This window comes from Anomaloglossus baeobatrachus, chromosome 8 (genome assembly GCF_048569485.1).
Source record: "Anomaloglossus baeobatrachus isolate aAnoBae1 chromosome 8, aAnoBae1.hap1, whole genome shotgun sequence".
NCBI classification, from domain to species: domain Eukaryota; kingdom Metazoa; phylum Chordata; class Amphibia; order Anura; family Aromobatidae; genus Anomaloglossus; species Anomaloglossus baeobatrachus.
In genome coordinates this window covers 246,682,512-246,700,840 of record NC_134360.1, presented here as the reverse complement: position 1 = coordinate 246,700,840, position 18,329 = coordinate 246,682,512, and the positions used below count along the sequence as shown (strand labels likewise).

Here is an 18,329-nt window from a genome sequence, read left to right as displayed (position 1 = left end):
ATGAGAGGACCCCTGGGGATCCCAGGAGGGGGAAAAGCCTTCACCTTCACTAGAATAGTGGAGGGGGCCAAAAGCCTCCATCTCCTCTCAAGGGGTGTGGTAAGAGAGCCTGGTTGCTAGGTGGCGTAGGCAAGAACAGGAGAGGAGGAGCAGTGAGCCGGTTCAGTGCAGAGTCCAGGGAGCTCCGAGGAGAGCTGACCCCTTCCCCTGGGCTGTTGCAGTCTGACAGCGTCCGCGCAGTGGCTACCGACGGGGGAGAACGGTCACCTAGGAGGGCTACCCGAAACCCATCTCCAGCTAGAGAGAGAGCACAGAGTGGGAAGTAAGGAGACTGCTAGGGAGAACCAGGCCCAAACGGGCGGCAGATCCCGGAGCGGGGATAGATCCACCTTTCCCGGCTAAACCTGCCGGTGTGGGGCCCTCAAAGCCCACACCACAACACCCAAAAGCCGCAGCCACGTAGCCACAGTTAGGGCCCACAGTTCACAGGAGGCAAGCAGCTGGAGTGATCTGGCCCAGGCAACAAGCAAACGGCAAACGAAGGGGAGAGAGGCTTCAGCAACTTCCCTGGGTGACCCCCATAGGGACTAAAAGTCGGGGTTACCCCAAACCACCAAGGGCTAAGGAAGGCGAGTTGGTAGTCACCATCAGAAGTCAGCCTGAAGGATACCTGGTTCCCGCCTGGTTCATCCCAGCTACGCCTGGGTTACTCACCCTGCCACCTGAAGTGAGTAAAACCCCTGAAAGACATCCTGCGTGTGTGGAGTTATTCTGCGCCTTGTGGTACTACGCACCTACACAGGGCCCTGGGGCTTGCCTCACTCTCAGGAGGCTATTCCAACTAACTGCACTCACCATCAGCCCCAGGCGTCCCTCAACCTGCAGTGGCGGTCCCCACTGACCGCAATACTGAGAGTGGCGTCACGACAGATAGAAGATCTCCTACCAGTGACAAGATCCAGACTGACAGCGGAGTCCCTGAAGGTAATGCACCGACGCAGCGTGCCCGGGGCCCGACATCTGGCGTCACGAACAGGATAAGGACTAGACCTGTTCAGACAGGTGACCATGTGCCTGGGCGGTCCGCTTGAAAAATTGGAAGCGCCGCCATATTGCCACCATGAAAAGCGCGCTGAAAAACAACAGCAGCCCGCGCTGGGAGAAGTTACCGCCCACGAAGAGGTGTGGCTACCCAGAGATCCCCTGCAGAGTTCTGACCTCGCTTGTGAAGAGAGCGGAAGCGTCCAGAGACGGCGGAACGGAAAAGAGGCCAGCAGCTTGTGGCTAGAGAAAATGGCGTCTGAAGGCAGAGACCCAGAGCCAGGCTCCGCTGCCTGGTGGTGTCGGGAGCTCGCCGAGTTCTGCGATCAACTGGAGGCCAGGGTCGGAAGGCTGATTAGAGAGGGACGGACGGAGTTTCTGTGGATGACCGCGGCGGTTCAGGCCTATGAGGGGAGAGCCGCGCGCCGAGTGCCAGACCGGGCGGTGACGACTCAGACCCCGATGCTGCCACCGATGGGTGAGTCCAGTGATGCCCCTGCCGGCGCGAGTGCCCCGACCCCTGCTACCACGCCCGCAGTCCCTGAAGAGGCGCCCGGCGCGGCGACGCTGGGCCAGGCCGCAACCACGCCAGGTGCGGCCCGCCAAGCCCCGGCCGCCGCAGCGATGCCCTGCTCGGCCCACCAAGACCCGGTCCCTGCAGCAACGCCCAGTCCGGCCCGCAGAGAACCGGCAGCCACCGCGACCCTCATCCACGCCGCAGGTGTGACGCTGACCCAGGCCGCCGCCTTGCTAGGCCCGGCCCGCCGAGACCCCACCGCAGCAGCAACGCTCGTCCGCGCGCGCAAGTGAGGTGCTGAACCAGGCCGCAGCCCCGTCAGGTGCGGCCCGCCAAGCTCCGATCGAGGCAGCGACGCCCAGCCCAGCCTGCAAAGACCCCATCGCAGCTGCGACGCCGATCCAAGCTGCGCCAGAAACGCCCATCCAGGCCGTCGCCATGCCAGGCGCGGCCCGCCAAGACCAGGCCGCCGCCATGTCAGGCGCGGCCCGCCGAGACAAGATTGCATCACCATTTTCCCCGGCCTGCAAGGCCAGAGCAGACACTGCTCCCCAGTCCAAGGAGGTCCCTGCTAGGAAGCCCACGCTGGGGGAGGACCCTGCATACTGGCAGCTGAAGGCTGACATGGAGGCCAAGTTCCCACAGGAGATGGTGGATCAGTACATGCTCCCTCCGCATACCCCCAAGAGGATTCCGGCAACCCCTGCAGCAACCACGCCAAAGAGTCCCCCGCCTGGGCCTGCTGAAGAAAGTCCATCCCCAGCACTACCACCAAAGGAGTGCTCAGAAGAACTAAGGGGGAGGGGAGGCCAGGAAGCTGAGGAGCTGACTCAGGAGCCACCAGCAGTGGATTCATACCCCGAGCCGGAGATGTTGCCCTATTCCCGCTGGGATGAAGAAGACCTAACACCGTCTGCTGAAGAAGATTTGCCCAAAAGCCTCACCTGGGAGCTGGTAAGCTGTACCTCGCAGAATCCAGTCCGCAAGACACGGCGCCGTAGCAGAACCCAGTCTTTCCCTGCACCGCCATCCCCAGAGCAGAGAGAAGTCACGACCCGAGACCTAGAAGAAAAACGGTTCCTGAGAAGAGCCAAAGCACAGGTCAGAGGACCCCTTTGTAGAGGAGTTGTGGAAGACTTTAACTTGAAGAGCGGATATGGCTTTATAGTGGCACCAGGTATAAAGGAAGGTATCTTCGTCAATAGAAGAGATGTGAGAGCTCATTTGCCCAGAGGACACCCTGGCAGAAACTTAAAGATGGGAGACTCCGTACAATTTACCATGCATCAAGGAGAAAGAGGGTGGTATGCGCTAGATGTAGCACCATGTCCTAAAGAAGAAGACAGGAAAGACAGCGATAAAGAAAGAAAAGACAAAGGACCCACTGATGAGACTACCACAGATGAAGAAAGAGGTCAAGGAAGCAACAGGTGCCGCAGCCTTACAGGCCCAAGCCCTGGTGAGGAGGAGTCTGCATAAAGTTCATGTAAAGTAAAGCAAGTTACCAGTTTTGAAGTTTGCAACGTTACTGTTTAAGAGATGTGCCCACATAAACTAATGTGAGAAATGAACCTTAAGGCTATGAACTGGCTATAGCCACAAACTCTCGCAGTGTAAATAGTTACACCAGAGGGCACCACCACCACCAGAGTCAGCCTGTTTAGGGGCTTGGCTCGTCTGCAACCAGGGGGCACGTCCGTATATAGGGCCTTGGCTTACCTGCAACCAGAGAGCATGCCTGTTTATGGGGCCTGGCTCTCCACCACAAAGAGGGTACCTGGTCAGCACCAACTGTGGAGGCCGCCTCTGGATCCTGCCAGAAGTGGCTGAAGGCGCGGCTTCACCAGGCCAGGTATGCCCTGAAGACCACCAGACCATGAAAGCCGCCTCTACATCCTGCCAGAAGTGGCTGAAGGCGCGGCCAACGTGAGAGGGTTCTGGGTGGGTTAACGGACTTGTGGGTGGAGGGTGGTGATGTATGGTACCTGGTGCTTTTAAAACGTTTTACCATGTTTTAATGTTTTATGCATTTTAAAATGTTGTCTTGCAGCCCGAGGACGTGCTGGTGATAACTAAGGGGGAATGTGACGCCCCTGACCTGGTCAGGCACCACTGAGTACTGCACCCATGCTGGGGACAGTACAATACAGGTAATCCAGAAGGCTGACCGAGGTGTGACTACACAGGCGCATAGTGATCAGGTCTCACACATGTACCTATGAGAGGACCCCTGGGGATCCCAGGAGGGGGAAAAGCCTTCACCTTCACTAGAATAGTGGAGGGGGCCAAAAGCCTCCATCTCCTCTCAAGGGGTGTGGTAAGAGAGCCTGGTTGCTAGGTGGCGTAGGCAAGAACAGGAGAGGAGGAGCAGTGAGCCGGTTCAGTGCAGAGTCCAGGGAGCTCCGAGGAGAGCTGACCCCTTCCCCTGGGCTGTTGCAGTCTGACAGCGTCCGCGCAGTGGCTACCGACGGGGGAGAACGGTCACCTAGGAGGGCTACCCGAAACCCATCTCCAGCTAGAGAGAGAGCACAGAGTGGGAAGTAAGGAGACTGCTAGGGAGAACCAGGCCCAAACGGGCGGCAGATCCCGGAGCGGGGATAGATCCACCTTTCCCGGCTAAACCTGCCGGTGTGGGGCCCTCAAAGCCCACACCACAACACCTAAAAGCCGCAGCCACGTAGCCACAGTTAGGGCCCACAGTTCACAGGAGGCAAGCAGCTGGAGTGATCTGGCCCAGGCAACAAGCAAACGGCAAACGAAGGGGAGAGAGGCTTCAGCAACTTCCCTGGGTGACCCCCATAGGGACTAAAAGTCGGGGTTACCCCAAACCATCAAGGGCTAAGGAAGGCGAGTTGGTAGTCACCATCAGAAGTCAGCCTGAAGGATACCTGGTTCCCGCCTGGTTCATCCCAGCTACGCCCGGGTTACTCACCCTGCCACCTGAAGTGAGTAAAACCCCTGAAAGACATCCTGCGTGTGTGGAGTTATTCTGCGCCTTGTGGTACTACGCACCTACACAGGGCCCTGGGGCTTGCCTCACTCTCAGGAGGCTATTCCAACTAACTGCACTTACCATCAGCCCCAGGCGTCCCTCAACCTGCAGTGGCGGTCCCCACTGACCGCAATACTGAGAGTGGCGTCACGACAGATAGAAGATCTCCTACCAGTGACAAGATCCAGACTGACAGCGGAGTCCCTGAAGGTAATGCACCGACGCAGCGTGCCCGGGGCCCGACATACATACATTACATTACTGATCCTGTACTGATCCTGAGTTACCTCCTGTATTATACTCCAGAGCTGCACTCACTATTCTGCTGGTGCAGTCACTGTGTACATACATTACATTACTGATCCTGAGTTACCTCCTGTATTATCCTCCAGAGCTGCACTCACTATTCTGCTGGTGCAGTCACTGTGTACATACATTACATGACACACCATGGTGGAGGCATGTCTGCAATATTCTGCAGAGGAATCTGAGGCGTTACAAGTGCACTTATCCCGGCCTCCTTATTCTGAGTCCTGGGGCTCATCAGATTAGTTTTTGGAAAAAAAAATGACACAATTGTTGGTGGCCAGATTTTACCTCAAAGTAGTCCGGGAGCCAGTGTATGTCAGTGATCACCTCGCGGTGCCCGTGCTCTATGGAGGACACTGCGCAGTATCTCACCAGCTGCGAATCATTGGATTGCTTTGGTTCTAGAGTTGTCTGCAGGAAGAAAAAACAGTAACATACCAGGCGGTAATAATACCAGTAACATACCAGGCGGTAATAATACCAGTAACATACCAGGCGGTAATAATACCAGTAACATACCAGGCGGTAATAATACCAGTAACATACCAGGCGGTAATAATTCCAGTAACATACCAGGCGGTAATAATACCAGTAACATACCAGGCGGTAATAATACCAGTAACATACCAGGCGGTAATAATACCAGTAACATACCAGGCGGTAATAATACCAGTAACATACCAGGCGGTAATAATACCAGTAACATACCAGGCGGTAATAATACCAGTAACATACCAGGCGGTAATAATACCAGTATCATACCAGGCGGTAATAATACCAGTAACATACCAGGCGGTAATAATACCAGTAACATACCAGGCGGTAATAATACCAGTAACATACCAGGCGGTAATAATGCCAGTAACATACCAGGCGGTAATAATACCAGTAACATACCAGGCGGTAATAATTCCACTAACATACCAGGCGGTAATAATACCAGTAACATACCAGGCGGTAATAATACCAGTAACATACCAGGCGGTAATAATATCAGTAACATACCAGGCGGTAATAATACCAGTAACATACCAGGTGGTAATAATTCCACTAACATACCAGGCGGTAATAATACCAGTAACATACCAGGCGGTAATAATACCAGTAACATACCAGGCGGTAATAATACCAGTAACATACCAGGCGGTAATAATGCCAGTAACATACCAGGCGGTAATAATACCAGTAACATACCAGGCGGTAATAATTCCACTAACATACCAGGCGGTAATAATACCAGTAACATACCAGGCGGTAATAATACCAGTAACATACCAGGCGGTAATAATACCAGTAACATACCAGGCGGTAATAATACCAGTAACATACCAGGCAGTAATAATACCACTAACATACCAGGCGGTAATAATACCACTAACATACCAGGCGGTAATAATACCAGTAACATACCAGGCGGTAATAATACCAGTAACATACCAGGCGGTAATAATACCAGTAACATACCAGGCGGTAATAATACCAGTAACATACCAGGCAGTAATAATACCAGTAACATACCAGGCGGTAATAATACCAGTAACATACCAGGCGGTAATAATACCAGTAACATACCAGGCGGTAATAATTCCAGTAACATACCAGGCGGTAATAATACCAGTAACATACCAGGCGGTAATAATACCAGTGATATACCAGGCGGTAATAATACTAGTAACATACCAGGCGGTATTAATAATGCCAATAATAGACCAGGCGGTATTAGTAATACCATTAATAGACCAGGCGGTATTAATAATACCAATAATAGACCAGGCGGTAATAATTCCAGTAACATACCAGGCGGTAATAATACCAGTAACATACCAGGCGGTAATAATACCAGTGATATACCAGGCGGTAATAATACCAGTAACATACCAGGCGGTATTAATAATGCCAATAATAGACCAGGCGGTATTAGTAATACCAGTAATAGACCAGGCGGTATTAATAATACCAATAATAGACCAGGCGGAATTAATAATGCCAATAATAGAGCAGGCGATATTAAGCATGCCAGTAATAGACCAGGCGGTAATAATACCAGTAACATACCAGGCGGTAATACCAGTAACATACCAGGCGGTAATAATTCCAGTAACATACCAGGCGGTAATAATACCAGTAACATACCAGGCGGTAATAATACCAGTGATATACCAGGCGGTAATAATACCAGTAACATACCAGGCGGTATTAATAATGCCAATAATAGACCAGGCGGTATTAGTAATACCAGTAATAGACCAGGTGGTATTAATAATGCCAATAATAGACCAGGCGGTATTAGTAATGCCAATAATAGACCAGGCGGTATTAGTAATACCAGTAATAGACCAGGCGGTATTAATAATACCAATAATAGACCAGGCGGTATTAATAATACCAATAATAGACCAGGCGATATTAAGCATGCCAGTAATAGACCAGGCGGTATTAATAATACCAATAATAGACCAGGCGATATTAAGCATGCCAGTAATAGACCAGGCGGTATTAATAATGCCAGTAATAGACCAGGCGGTATTAATAATACCAATAATAGACCAGGCGATATTAAGCATGCCAGTAATAGACCAGGCGGTATTAGTAATGCCAATAATAGACCAGGTGGTATTAATAATGCCAATAATAGACCATGCGGTATTAGTAATGCCAATAATAGACCAGGCGGTATTAGTAATACCAGTAATAGACCAGGCGGTATTAATAATACCAATAATAGACCAGGCGGTATTAATAATGCCAATAATAGAGCAGGCGATATTAAGCATGCCAGTAATAGACCAGGCGGTAATAATACCAGTAACATACCAGGCGGTAATAATACCAGTGATATACCAGGCGGTAATAATACTAGTAACATACCAGGCGGTATTAATAATGCCAATAATAGACCAGGCGATATTAAGCATGCCAGTAATAGACCAGGCGGTATTAATAATGCCAGTAATAGACCAGGCGGTATTAATAATACCAATAATAGACCAGGCGATATTAAGCATGCCAGTAATAGACCAGGCGGTATTAGTAATGCCAATAATAGACCAGGTGGTATTAATAATGCCAATAATAGACCATGCGGTATTAGTAATGCCAATAATAGACCAGGCGGTATTAGTAATACCAGTAATAGACCAGGCGGTATTAATAATACCAATAATAGACCAGGCGGTATTAATAATGCCAATAATAGAGCAGGCGATATTAAGCATGCCAGTAATAGACCAGGCGGTAATAATACCAGTAACATACCAGGCGGTAATAATACCAGTGATATACCAGGCGGTAATAATACTAGTAACATACCAGGCGGTATTAATAATGCCAATAATAGACCAGGCGGTATTAGTAATACCATTAATAGACCAGGCGGTATTAATAATACCAATAATAGACCAGGCGGTAATAATTCCAGTAACATACCAGGCGGTAATAATACCAGTAACATACCAGGCGGTAATAATACCAGTGATATACCAGGCGGTAATAATACCAGTAACATACCAGGCGGTATTAATAATGCCAATAATAGACCAGGCGGTATTAGTAATACCAGTAATAGACCAGGCGGTATTAATAATACCAATAATAGACCAGGCGGAATTAATAATGCCAATAATAGAGCAGGCGATATTAAGCATGCCAGTAATAGACCAGGCGGTAATAATACCAGTAACATACCAGGCGGTAATACCAGTAACATACCAGGCGGTAATAATTCCAGTAACATACCAGGCGGTAATAATACCAGTAACATACCAGGCGGTAATAATACCAGTGATATACCAGGCGGTAATAATACCAGTAACATACCAGGCGGTATTAATAATGCCAATAATAGACCAGGCGGTATTAGTAATACCAGTAATAGACCAGGTGGTATTAATAATGCCAATAATAGACCAGGCGGTATTAGTAATGCCAATAATAGACCAGGCGGTATTAGTAATACCAGTAATAGACCAGGCGGTATTAATAATACCAATAATAGACCAGGCGGTATTAATAATACCAATAATAGACCAGGCGATATTAAGCATGCCAGTAATAGACCAGGCGGTATTAATAATACCAATAATAGACCAGGCGATATTAAGCATGCCAGTAATAGACCAGGCGGTATTAATAATGCCAGTAATAGACCAGGCGGTATTAATAATACCAATAATAGACCAGGCGATATTAAGCATGCCAGTAATAGACCAGGCGGTATTAATAATACCAATAATAGACCAGGCGGTATTAATAATGCCAATAATAGAGCAGGCGATATTAAGCATGCCAGTAATAGACCAGGCGGTAATAATACCAGTAACATACCAGGCGGTAATAATACCAGTAACATACCAGGTGGTATTAATAATGCCAATAATAGACCAGGCGGTATTAGTAATACCAGTAATAGACCAGGTGGTATTAATAATGCCAATAATAGACCAGGCGGTATTAATAATACCAATAATAGACCAGGCGATATTAAGCATGCCAGTAATAGACCAGGCGGTATTAATAATGCCAGTAATAGACCAGGCGGTATTAATAATACCAGTAAGAGACCATTTTCACTTTGATCCGTGGATCAATATTGGACAAGTCTTTGTGTTTCTGTGCGGACGACTCTGTCCGAGGAATAAAACTCTGACATGGAGCTACGCCATAGACTATCATAGGTGAGAGCGCTATCCGTGAAAACCACAAATTGTACTCGGATGCGACAAACTGACGTGTGAATGAGCCCCAACTTTGTGTCACATTTTCGCAGCTAAATATTGGTGCAGATTTGGTGGCGACATCCCATGTCACTCTATACCACTTCATCTAGGTCTTACCTCTTATTCTCTGACTGTAATAAAGTGTCTAAAGCACATAATGATGGGTATAAAACGTGACATTAAAATATGCACCGAAATGTACCAAATGCTGGAGCGTTTTTTACCAAGTTCTAGGCATAAAGACCTTAGTAAATCTGCCGTATATTCTTATCACATTATATAGAGCACACATTGCTATTTCCATTATAATCTGTGTTCTCCATAGGCGCCCATAACCTGACAATGCAAAGAACCGCTGCAGACGATCTATAGAAGCACTGCCCCCTACTGGCCAGAAGGATAATGACTGTGAAATAGTAAATCGCCAGTCCTTCGTTTCTCACCTTTGAGGCAGTGTTCTTGGTCACCGCAGTTTTTGCTGACAGCAGCTCATAGTGCGCGGAGATATCCCACAGCACGACCTTAGAGGGAAACACAATGTCAGGAGGGTCCAGATGGAGCAGTAATACATGGACGTCGGTGTGACACGCACCGTCCTCCTTCTGTTCAGAAATATTTCACACTTTTGGGTTCAATGAAGCTGAGATTTAAGCTGCTGTATGACAAGGAGGTCACACGAAACTCGCGAGCGGCGGTGATGCTTCGGGATCTGATACGGGGTGAACACCGTGGTCATAATTGGGTTTATTTCCTAGTTAAAGGGAATCTGTCAGCAGTTTTTTATTATGTAATCTGAGATAAACATGATGTAGGGGCTGCGACCCTGATTGTAAGGATTTGTCACTTACTAGGTTGTGTGCTGTTGCATCAATAAAAATCAATGTTTTATCAGCAGGAGATTATCACTACAGGACTAGGTGTTTCCTGCCTCTTGGTCCAACCAAGCCGCAACCACTGATTAGCAGCTTACTGTGTACACTGTATATTGACAGAAAGCAGCTAATCAGTGGTGTGGGCGGTGTGCAAACGATTGTTCATGGTTGACAACATCAAACTTCCATTTGCCAAAAATGTGCACGGCACGATCATCCAATTACACATGATCATTTACTGCTTTGATAAAATAAAATAAATCTGATGTTACATGTGCAGTTAGTTTTGTCTCACAGAGAGCTGAACCTTCCCTTTAATAATACGACTTGTATAATATTGTTGTTCTCAGTACCTGACCATTCATACATCCTCCAGCGACGATATTGGGGTCACTTGGGCAGAACTGGAAGCAATAAATGTCATCTGGGCATTCGAGCATCAGCTAGAGAGTATGAGAGAAGAAACAGTGATGAGCGGGCACTACCATGCTCAGGTGCTCAGTACTGGTAACTAGTGATGAGTATGCACCATATAAGTATGTCAATTCATGCACTCTACTTTCCCATGAACTGATCTTCACTCCACATTGCTCTGCTGTGTGTGCTAATACCTGGTATGTCAATTCATGCACTCTACTTTTGCACTGTATCTGACCTGTTCTTTCTTTGCTTCAATATCTTCCTGACATCCTCCAGCATCTGTGTGATCTTTCCCCCCCTGTTTAGCACCCCCCTTTTATGACCTTTGTTTATGTTGCCTATGTTAAGCTGCATTTTTTTTTTTTTTTTTGAGTGATCAAGGGGTTAGTCTTGCAACCCACCCCTTCACAGCTGAGTGCACTTGTATGTGTATATAGTGGGGCAATTAAAAGTCTGCACAAGACTTTTCATCTGCACCATGACAAGTCTGCACCATATAAGTATGATGCATTGAATTAGGCCAGAATTGGGCCGGAAGTGACCGGAAGGTAACTGCATACATAGTCACTGTAAACAATGTTTGTGTTTCTATTCACTCTCACCCCTATAATACTTCACTTTTTATCGCTCCCTCTGATCCCTAAAGCCAGTAATGAACTATTCATCTCTCCCTCCATCCTCCCCACCCATCTTACCTTCCCCTCAGACATTTTCCTCCACATTTCACCCAGTGTCTCCAGACACACACGTCCATCTCATGGCCTCTCCTGCTCCCACTTACTAACACTCTCACTGCTTCTCCTCACTGCTGGGGATATTGCTCCAAATCCTGGTCCTCCTCACCACATCCCTATTGTCACTTCAAACCCTCTTCAACAACCTAACACAAATTTCCGCAACCTCGCAAACCTCATACCCATTCACCCAGGCCCCGCTCCTCTAGTCCCACTAACAGGAGCTCTATGGAACGCTCGCTCTGTCTGCAACAAACTATCCTACATTCATGATCTGCTCATCACTAATAAACTCTCCTTCCTCGCCATCACAGAAACCTGGCTCACCCCCTCTGACACTGCCTCGCCTGCTGCACTTTCTTATGGTGGTCTCCAACTCTCTCACACCCCCGCCCCAGCAACAAGCATGGTGGAGGAGTTGGTTTGCTCCTGTCCGACCAATGCTCCTTTACAACAATTCCACTACCACCCTCTGTTACTCTCCCCTCTTTTGAGGTGCACTCCGTACACATCTACGCCCCCTCCAACCTTCAACTGGCTGTCATTTACCGCCCTCCAGGGCCAGCCACTGCCTTTTTTGACCATTTCACCACCTGGCTACTACACTTCCTTTCCACCGACATCCCCACCATCATCATGGGTGATTTCAATATCCCCATTGACACTTCCCACTCATCTGTCTCCAAACTTCTAACACTCACTTCCTCCTTCAGCCTCACCCAATGGTCTTCTGCAGCTACTCACAAAGATGGCCACACGCTGGACCTCATCTTCACTCGCCTCTGTTCCCTATCTAACCTCTCTAACTCGCCTCTCCCCCTGTCTGACCACAACCTACTCACATTCTCTTCCCTCTCTTCTCCAAGTATCCAACCCCCCCTCCACAAATTTTCACACCCTCGCAGAAATATCAAACACATTGATTTACACGCCCTTTCTCAGTCCCTTCTCCCCCTCACAGACATTGCATTTCTACATGATGCAGATGCCGCTGCAACTTTATACAACACTACAATCTCTGCAGCTCTCGAATCAGCTGCCCCCCTCACACACACCAAAACCCGCACAATCAACAGGCAACCCTGGCACACAAGGCAGACTAAAGAACTGAGACGGGCTTCCAGAATTGCTGAGCGCAGATGGAAGAGGTCTCATTCCACTGAGCACTTCATTGCATATAAAGAGTCCCTCACCACTTTCAAGTCCACACTCACTGCTGCAAAACAAACCTACTTCTCATCCCTCATATCTTCTTTCTCTCACAACCCTAAACAGCTATTCAACACTTTCAATTCTCTCCTCCGTCCTCTGGCACCACCTCCCTCTCCTCTCATCTCAGCTGAAGACTTTGCCTCTTTCTTCAAGCGGAAGATTGACAACATCAGAGCAAGCTTTGGCCCACAATCACCACAGCCCCTCATCATAGCTACTCATCCCTCTTCCTCCAAATCCAGCTTCTCCACCATGACAGAAAACAATCTCTCCACTCTACTCTCAAGATCACATCTAACCACCTGTGCACTGGACCCGTTCCCATCGCACCTCATCCCCAACATCACCGCAGTCCTCATCCCAGCCCTAACCCATCTCTTCAACCTATCACTAGCAAGTGGTGTATTCCCTTCATGCTTTAAACATGCCTCTATTACACCCATCCTCAAAAAGCCCTCCCTTGACCCATCCTCTGTGTCAAACTATCGCCCCATATCCCTTCTCCCCTACGCCTCAAAACTACTGGAACAGCATGTCCATCTTGAATTGTCCTCATACCTCTCCTCCTGCTCCCTCTTTGACCGGCTTCAATCTGGCTTCCGACCACATCATTCTACCGAAACTGCCCTAACCAAAGTCACCAATGATCTACTAACCGCCAAAGCCAAGCGACACTACTCTATCCTCCTCCTCCTGGACCTGTCTTCTGCCTTCGACACAGTAGACCATTCCCTCCTACTACAGATTCTCTCATCTCTGGGCATCACAGACTTGGCCCTATCTTGGATCTCCTCATACTTAACCGACCGAACTTTCAGCGTCTCCCATTCTCACACCACTTCCTCATCTCGCCCCCTATCTGTCGGTGTCCCTCAAGGCTCAGTTCTTGGACCCCTGCTGTTCTCCATCTACACCTTCGGCTTGGGACAGCTCATAGAGTCCCACGGCTTCCAGTATCATCTCTATGCCGATGACACACAGATCTACCTCTCTGGACCTGACATTACCTCTCTACTAACCAAAATACCACAATGTTTGTCTGCTATTTCATCCTTCTTCTCTGCACGATTCCTAAAACTTAACATGGACAAAACAGAGTTCATTGTCTTTCCTCCTCCTCACTCATCTCCTCCAACAAGCCTTTCCATCAAACTTGATGGTTGCTCACTCACCCCAGTCTCACAAGCTCGTTGCCTTGGAGTGACCCTCGACTCTGCTCTATCCTTCAAGCCATACATCCAAGCCCTCTTCACCTCATGCCGATTACAACTCAAAAATATCTCCCGGATCCGTGCTTTTCTTAACCAAGAATCTGCAAAAACATTAGTGCATGCCCTCATCATCTCCCGCCTCGACTACTGCAACCTCCTGCTCTCTGGCCTCCCTTCCAACACTCTTGCACCCCTCCAATCTATCCTAAACTCTGCAGCCCGCTTAATCCACCTCTCCCCTCGCTACTCCCCAGCCTCGCCACTCTGCCAATCCCTTCACTGGCTTCCCATCGCCCAACGACTCCAGTTCAAAACATTAACCATGACATACAAAGCCATGCACAACCTGTCTCCTCCCTACATCTGTGACCTAGTCTCCCAGTACCTACCTGCACGCAACCTTAGATCCTCACAAGATCTCCTTCTCTGCTCCTCTCTTATCTCCTCTTCCCACAATCGTGTACAAGATTTCTCCCGTGCATCCCCCATACTCTGGAACGCTCTACCTCAGCACATCAGACTCTCCCCTACCGTGGAAAGCTTCAAGAGGAACCTCAAGACCCACCTCTTCCAACAAGCCTACAACCTACAATAGCCCTCAGCCCAGTAGACCACTGCGCAACCAGCTCTGTCCTCACCTATTGTACCATCACCCATTCCCTGTAGACTGTGAGCCCTCGCGGGCAGGGTCCTCTCTCCTCCTATACCAGTCTGTCTTGTACTGTTAATGATTGTTGTACGTATACCCTCTTTCACTTGTAAAGCGCCATGGAATAAATGGCGCTATAATAATAAATAATAATAATAATAATGAGTGGGCACTACCATGCTCAGGTGCTCAGTACTCGTAACTAGTGATGAGCAGGCACTACCATGCTCGGGTGCTCAGTACTGGTAACTAGTGATGAGCGGGCACTACCATGCTCAGGTGCTCAGTACTGGTAACTAGTGATGAGCGGGCACTACCATGCTCAGGTGCTCTGTACTCGTAACTAGTGATGAGCGGGCACTACCATGCTCAGGTGCTCAGTACTGGTAACTAGTGATGAGCGGGCACTACCATGCTCAGGTGCTCAGTACTGGTAACTAGTGATGAGCGGGCACTACCATGTTCAGGTGCAGTAACGAGCAGTTGAACACATGGATGGGCACGGCTCGTGTACTGAGTAATGGGGAGCTCTAGCATTTTTCTGGAAGAGTTCCACGTTGACTTCAATTATACTCGGGTACTTGAATTGCATCCATGCGAGCATCTAACTTGTTGTTATGAATACCGGGCATCTGAGCATGGTAGAGGTCACTGATCACTAATGAGAAGTCAAGAGGAGAAGGTATCACATTAGAATATACAAACCCCCCCTGAAATGATGTCTGACCTGCGGATGGATGGGATCATTCAGGCTCCAAATGAGAATCAGCGATGGCGTCAAGATGAGTTTCGAGGAAACGTTCACTCGATCTTCCAGCGACAGTCGTTCTGTGAGTGACACCGCGACTAACCCTGGCGAAGAAATAAGAAGCATAACATAACGGATTGCAAAGTGAGCAGCCGCACGACAGGAGCAGAGCCGCTCCATACCCGGGCGGTGCCGGCTGTGCAATACACCTGACACCTGCCACTAATAGTAACAATCTGCGCTTCCTCTGGTTGCGACCATTGCTCATCCATTATCTCACACCCGTGTGATGAGACTGCAGGGAATCATTAGATGTCAATGTGGCCACAAACACAACAATTGGGTAGAGACATACTTGGATCAATATATAATGCACTAAAAACGTATTTGCGTTTTTTCCTGTGGATTTTCTGCATCTAATGCAAGTGTATGGGGAAAATCTGCACAGAAAACTCAGTGTACCCACATAAGAGACTGACATGCTGCGGATATGAACCACGCACCGCAGGTCAGTTTACACAGCGCAACAAAAAAGGCAGGAGATTTCTATAAATCCCATCCACTTTGCTGGAACGGTGAGACGCTGCGATATGAGAAAACACACAGCGTCAAAACTCACCAAACGCTCATTGTAGGAACGTAGCCTTAAAGCCATCCAGATACATAGATCTGAAGCTAACGGTTTTTGCTCCGTTTTTTTAGATAGACAGAATAGGGTACAATTTACTGATAAATGGGGGTCTAAACTTTGGGACCCCCAACAACACATCAGTATGGATGAAGAGGAGGTGGCACATGTGCATCTCTAAACCATATAGGGGAGAACTGAAAAACTTGGTACAATCCCTTTAAGGCCTCCTTCACACGTCCGTGTCTCCGGTACGTGTATGGTCAGTTTTCTCACGTACCGGAGACACGGGCACACGTAGACCCATTAAAATCAATGGGTCTGCGCTCACGTGCGTATTCTGCCATGGACCGTGTGTAAGTGTGGAACATATATGTGTCCATGTGATCCACACGTAGACATGTCCGTTTTTCTCCAGCATCACGGGAGTCACACGGATCGCAAACGGGTCACAGGTAACACAAACGGACCACACGGATGTTTTCCGTGTGACACGCACCAAAGAAAACACATGTATGTGCGAGAAAAAAAAAAAAAAAAAAACTTTACTCACCTTCTCCAGCCCTGCAGTCTCTGCCGCTGCTGTCACTTGCTGCCGACCGCTGCTCATTATGCTCATTGAATATTCACTTCACTACGGCTGGAAGCAGCAGCAGCGGGGAGTCAGCAGGACCGGAGACCGCAGATCAGCACCACGGACAGCGACGCCAGGGACAGGTGAGCAGAAAGATCCCGTTCTCCGTGTGATAACACACGCAGAACACACGTGAGCCATAAACACGGCTCACGGAGGGCAAAACGCACCTTTGACACGTCCGTGAAAAACGTGCGTGGTTTTTCACAGACGTGTGAAAGAGGCCTAAGTTAGGTCAGTTTCAGACGTCTGTGTTTAATCTGGTACAAGCCACACACATGGGTATAGCCATACTGTATGTGTGTCATACGTGTGACATCTGTGTTTGCATACATGTGACATCAGTGTGACACGTACCGGAGAAAACACGTCTTTGTAATAAAAAGATTTTCTATATTCACCTGTATCCAGTGCTGCTTTCTTCGGCTCTGCTGTCTCCTGCTTCTGACCCCCGCTAATTATACTCACTGAATATTCACTGCACCAAGGAGCTGGAAGCCGGAGCATTGCCGAGGACAGCATTGCCAGTACGAGGTGAGTATTCAGCAAGCAGTGTGTCTGCAGTGACATCCAGGAGGTCATCAGAGTTCCTAATGAACTCTGATGACCTTCTGATGACACTCCCGCGACAACCACGCTACATTGAGTGTCAGGACGGTGACTTCACGGGTTCATCAGAGTTCATTGGGAACTCTGATGACCTTCTGAACGTCACTGCAAACACGGACGTGTGTGTAACTCCAGAGAATAACATGGTACGTGTGGCATCCGTGTTAAAAACAGATGTCAAATGTACCTGAAAGGATATTTTATATATGTATATACATATATGAGAAAAACGGGTTTAAGCCGCGCTAAAGAAACGATATTTCCAAGATGTTGAATTTAAGATCTCTTTTTTATTACAGTTCCAACGCGTTTCAGAGACATAAACCGTCTCCTTCTTCAGGGAAAAAAGAAAATGTACACCCAGTATGCAGACCAGTTGGTTATATAGGAGTCCATTAAAAGCCACGTTGATCACAGTGACGTCAATGCTCTCATGGTAACAGAATGACTCATGAGCACGTGAAGACTACAACGAAATCGTGTTAGTTTTTTTAAAAAATATATATATATACATGTATACAAGCATCTGACTTTTTCACATCATAAAAATGACTGCAAAATAAAAGATAATGATGAATAAAAGTGTAAAAATAAAAATTATTGAAACTATTTGGTTTTTTTCTAAGCGCGTAAATGTGATGGTAGACATAAAAGACCACTGTTAAATGTGGTACTAGAACCCCAAAGAAGGAGTATTTCCCTGAGTCCTAACTCCAAATAGCTCGTAACTATCCATTACTCTATGGCTGACTGCTTGTTGAAGGGGAAAGAAACAAACAACTATTGAATAACCCCGTAGTAAGGGGTTAAAGGTGTAACAGCATAACGTGCAAATACGCTGTGTATATGGATGTCAAAAACACCAAAACTACAGGTGTTAATGTGTAGTATAAATGTGTCGGTTTGAAAAAGAAATGTGCATTTGGAATTTGTGCAAAAAATGACTATTTGTGTCAGTTTAATAAAAAGAATGTGCATTTGAATATCATAAACTAATGATTTAGAAAGAACGTGCGTATATAGTTACTGATAAATCAG

The 18,329-nt window shown here is 47.9% G+C and overlaps 1 protein-coding gene across 4 annotated transcripts in view; it reads right to left on the bottom strand.

Annotated features, from left to right (window-relative positions):
- DNAI3 (dynein axonemal intermediate chain 3) overlaps nt 1–18,329 on the bottom strand; it is a 132,619-nt gene that overhangs the window by 63,793 nt on the left and 50,497 nt on the right. For all 4 annotated transcript variants that reach the window (XR_012724973.1, XR_012724972.1, XM_075320515.1 and 1 more), the window contains exons 11-14: nt 15,400–15,524; nt 10,800–10,889; nt 10,018–10,095; nt 5,148–5,270 (exon numbers count right to left, since the gene is read on the bottom strand). Coding sequence is in view for 2 of the 4 variants with exons in the window: in XM_075320515.1 (XP_075176630.1) it covers nt 5,148–5,270; nt 10,018–10,095; nt 10,800–10,889; nt 15,400–15,524 (416 nt within the window). In the remaining 2 variants the exon portion in view is untranslated. The remainder of the gene's footprint in view (nt 1–5,147; nt 5,271–10,017; nt 10,096–10,799; nt 10,890–15,399; nt 15,525–18,329) is intronic.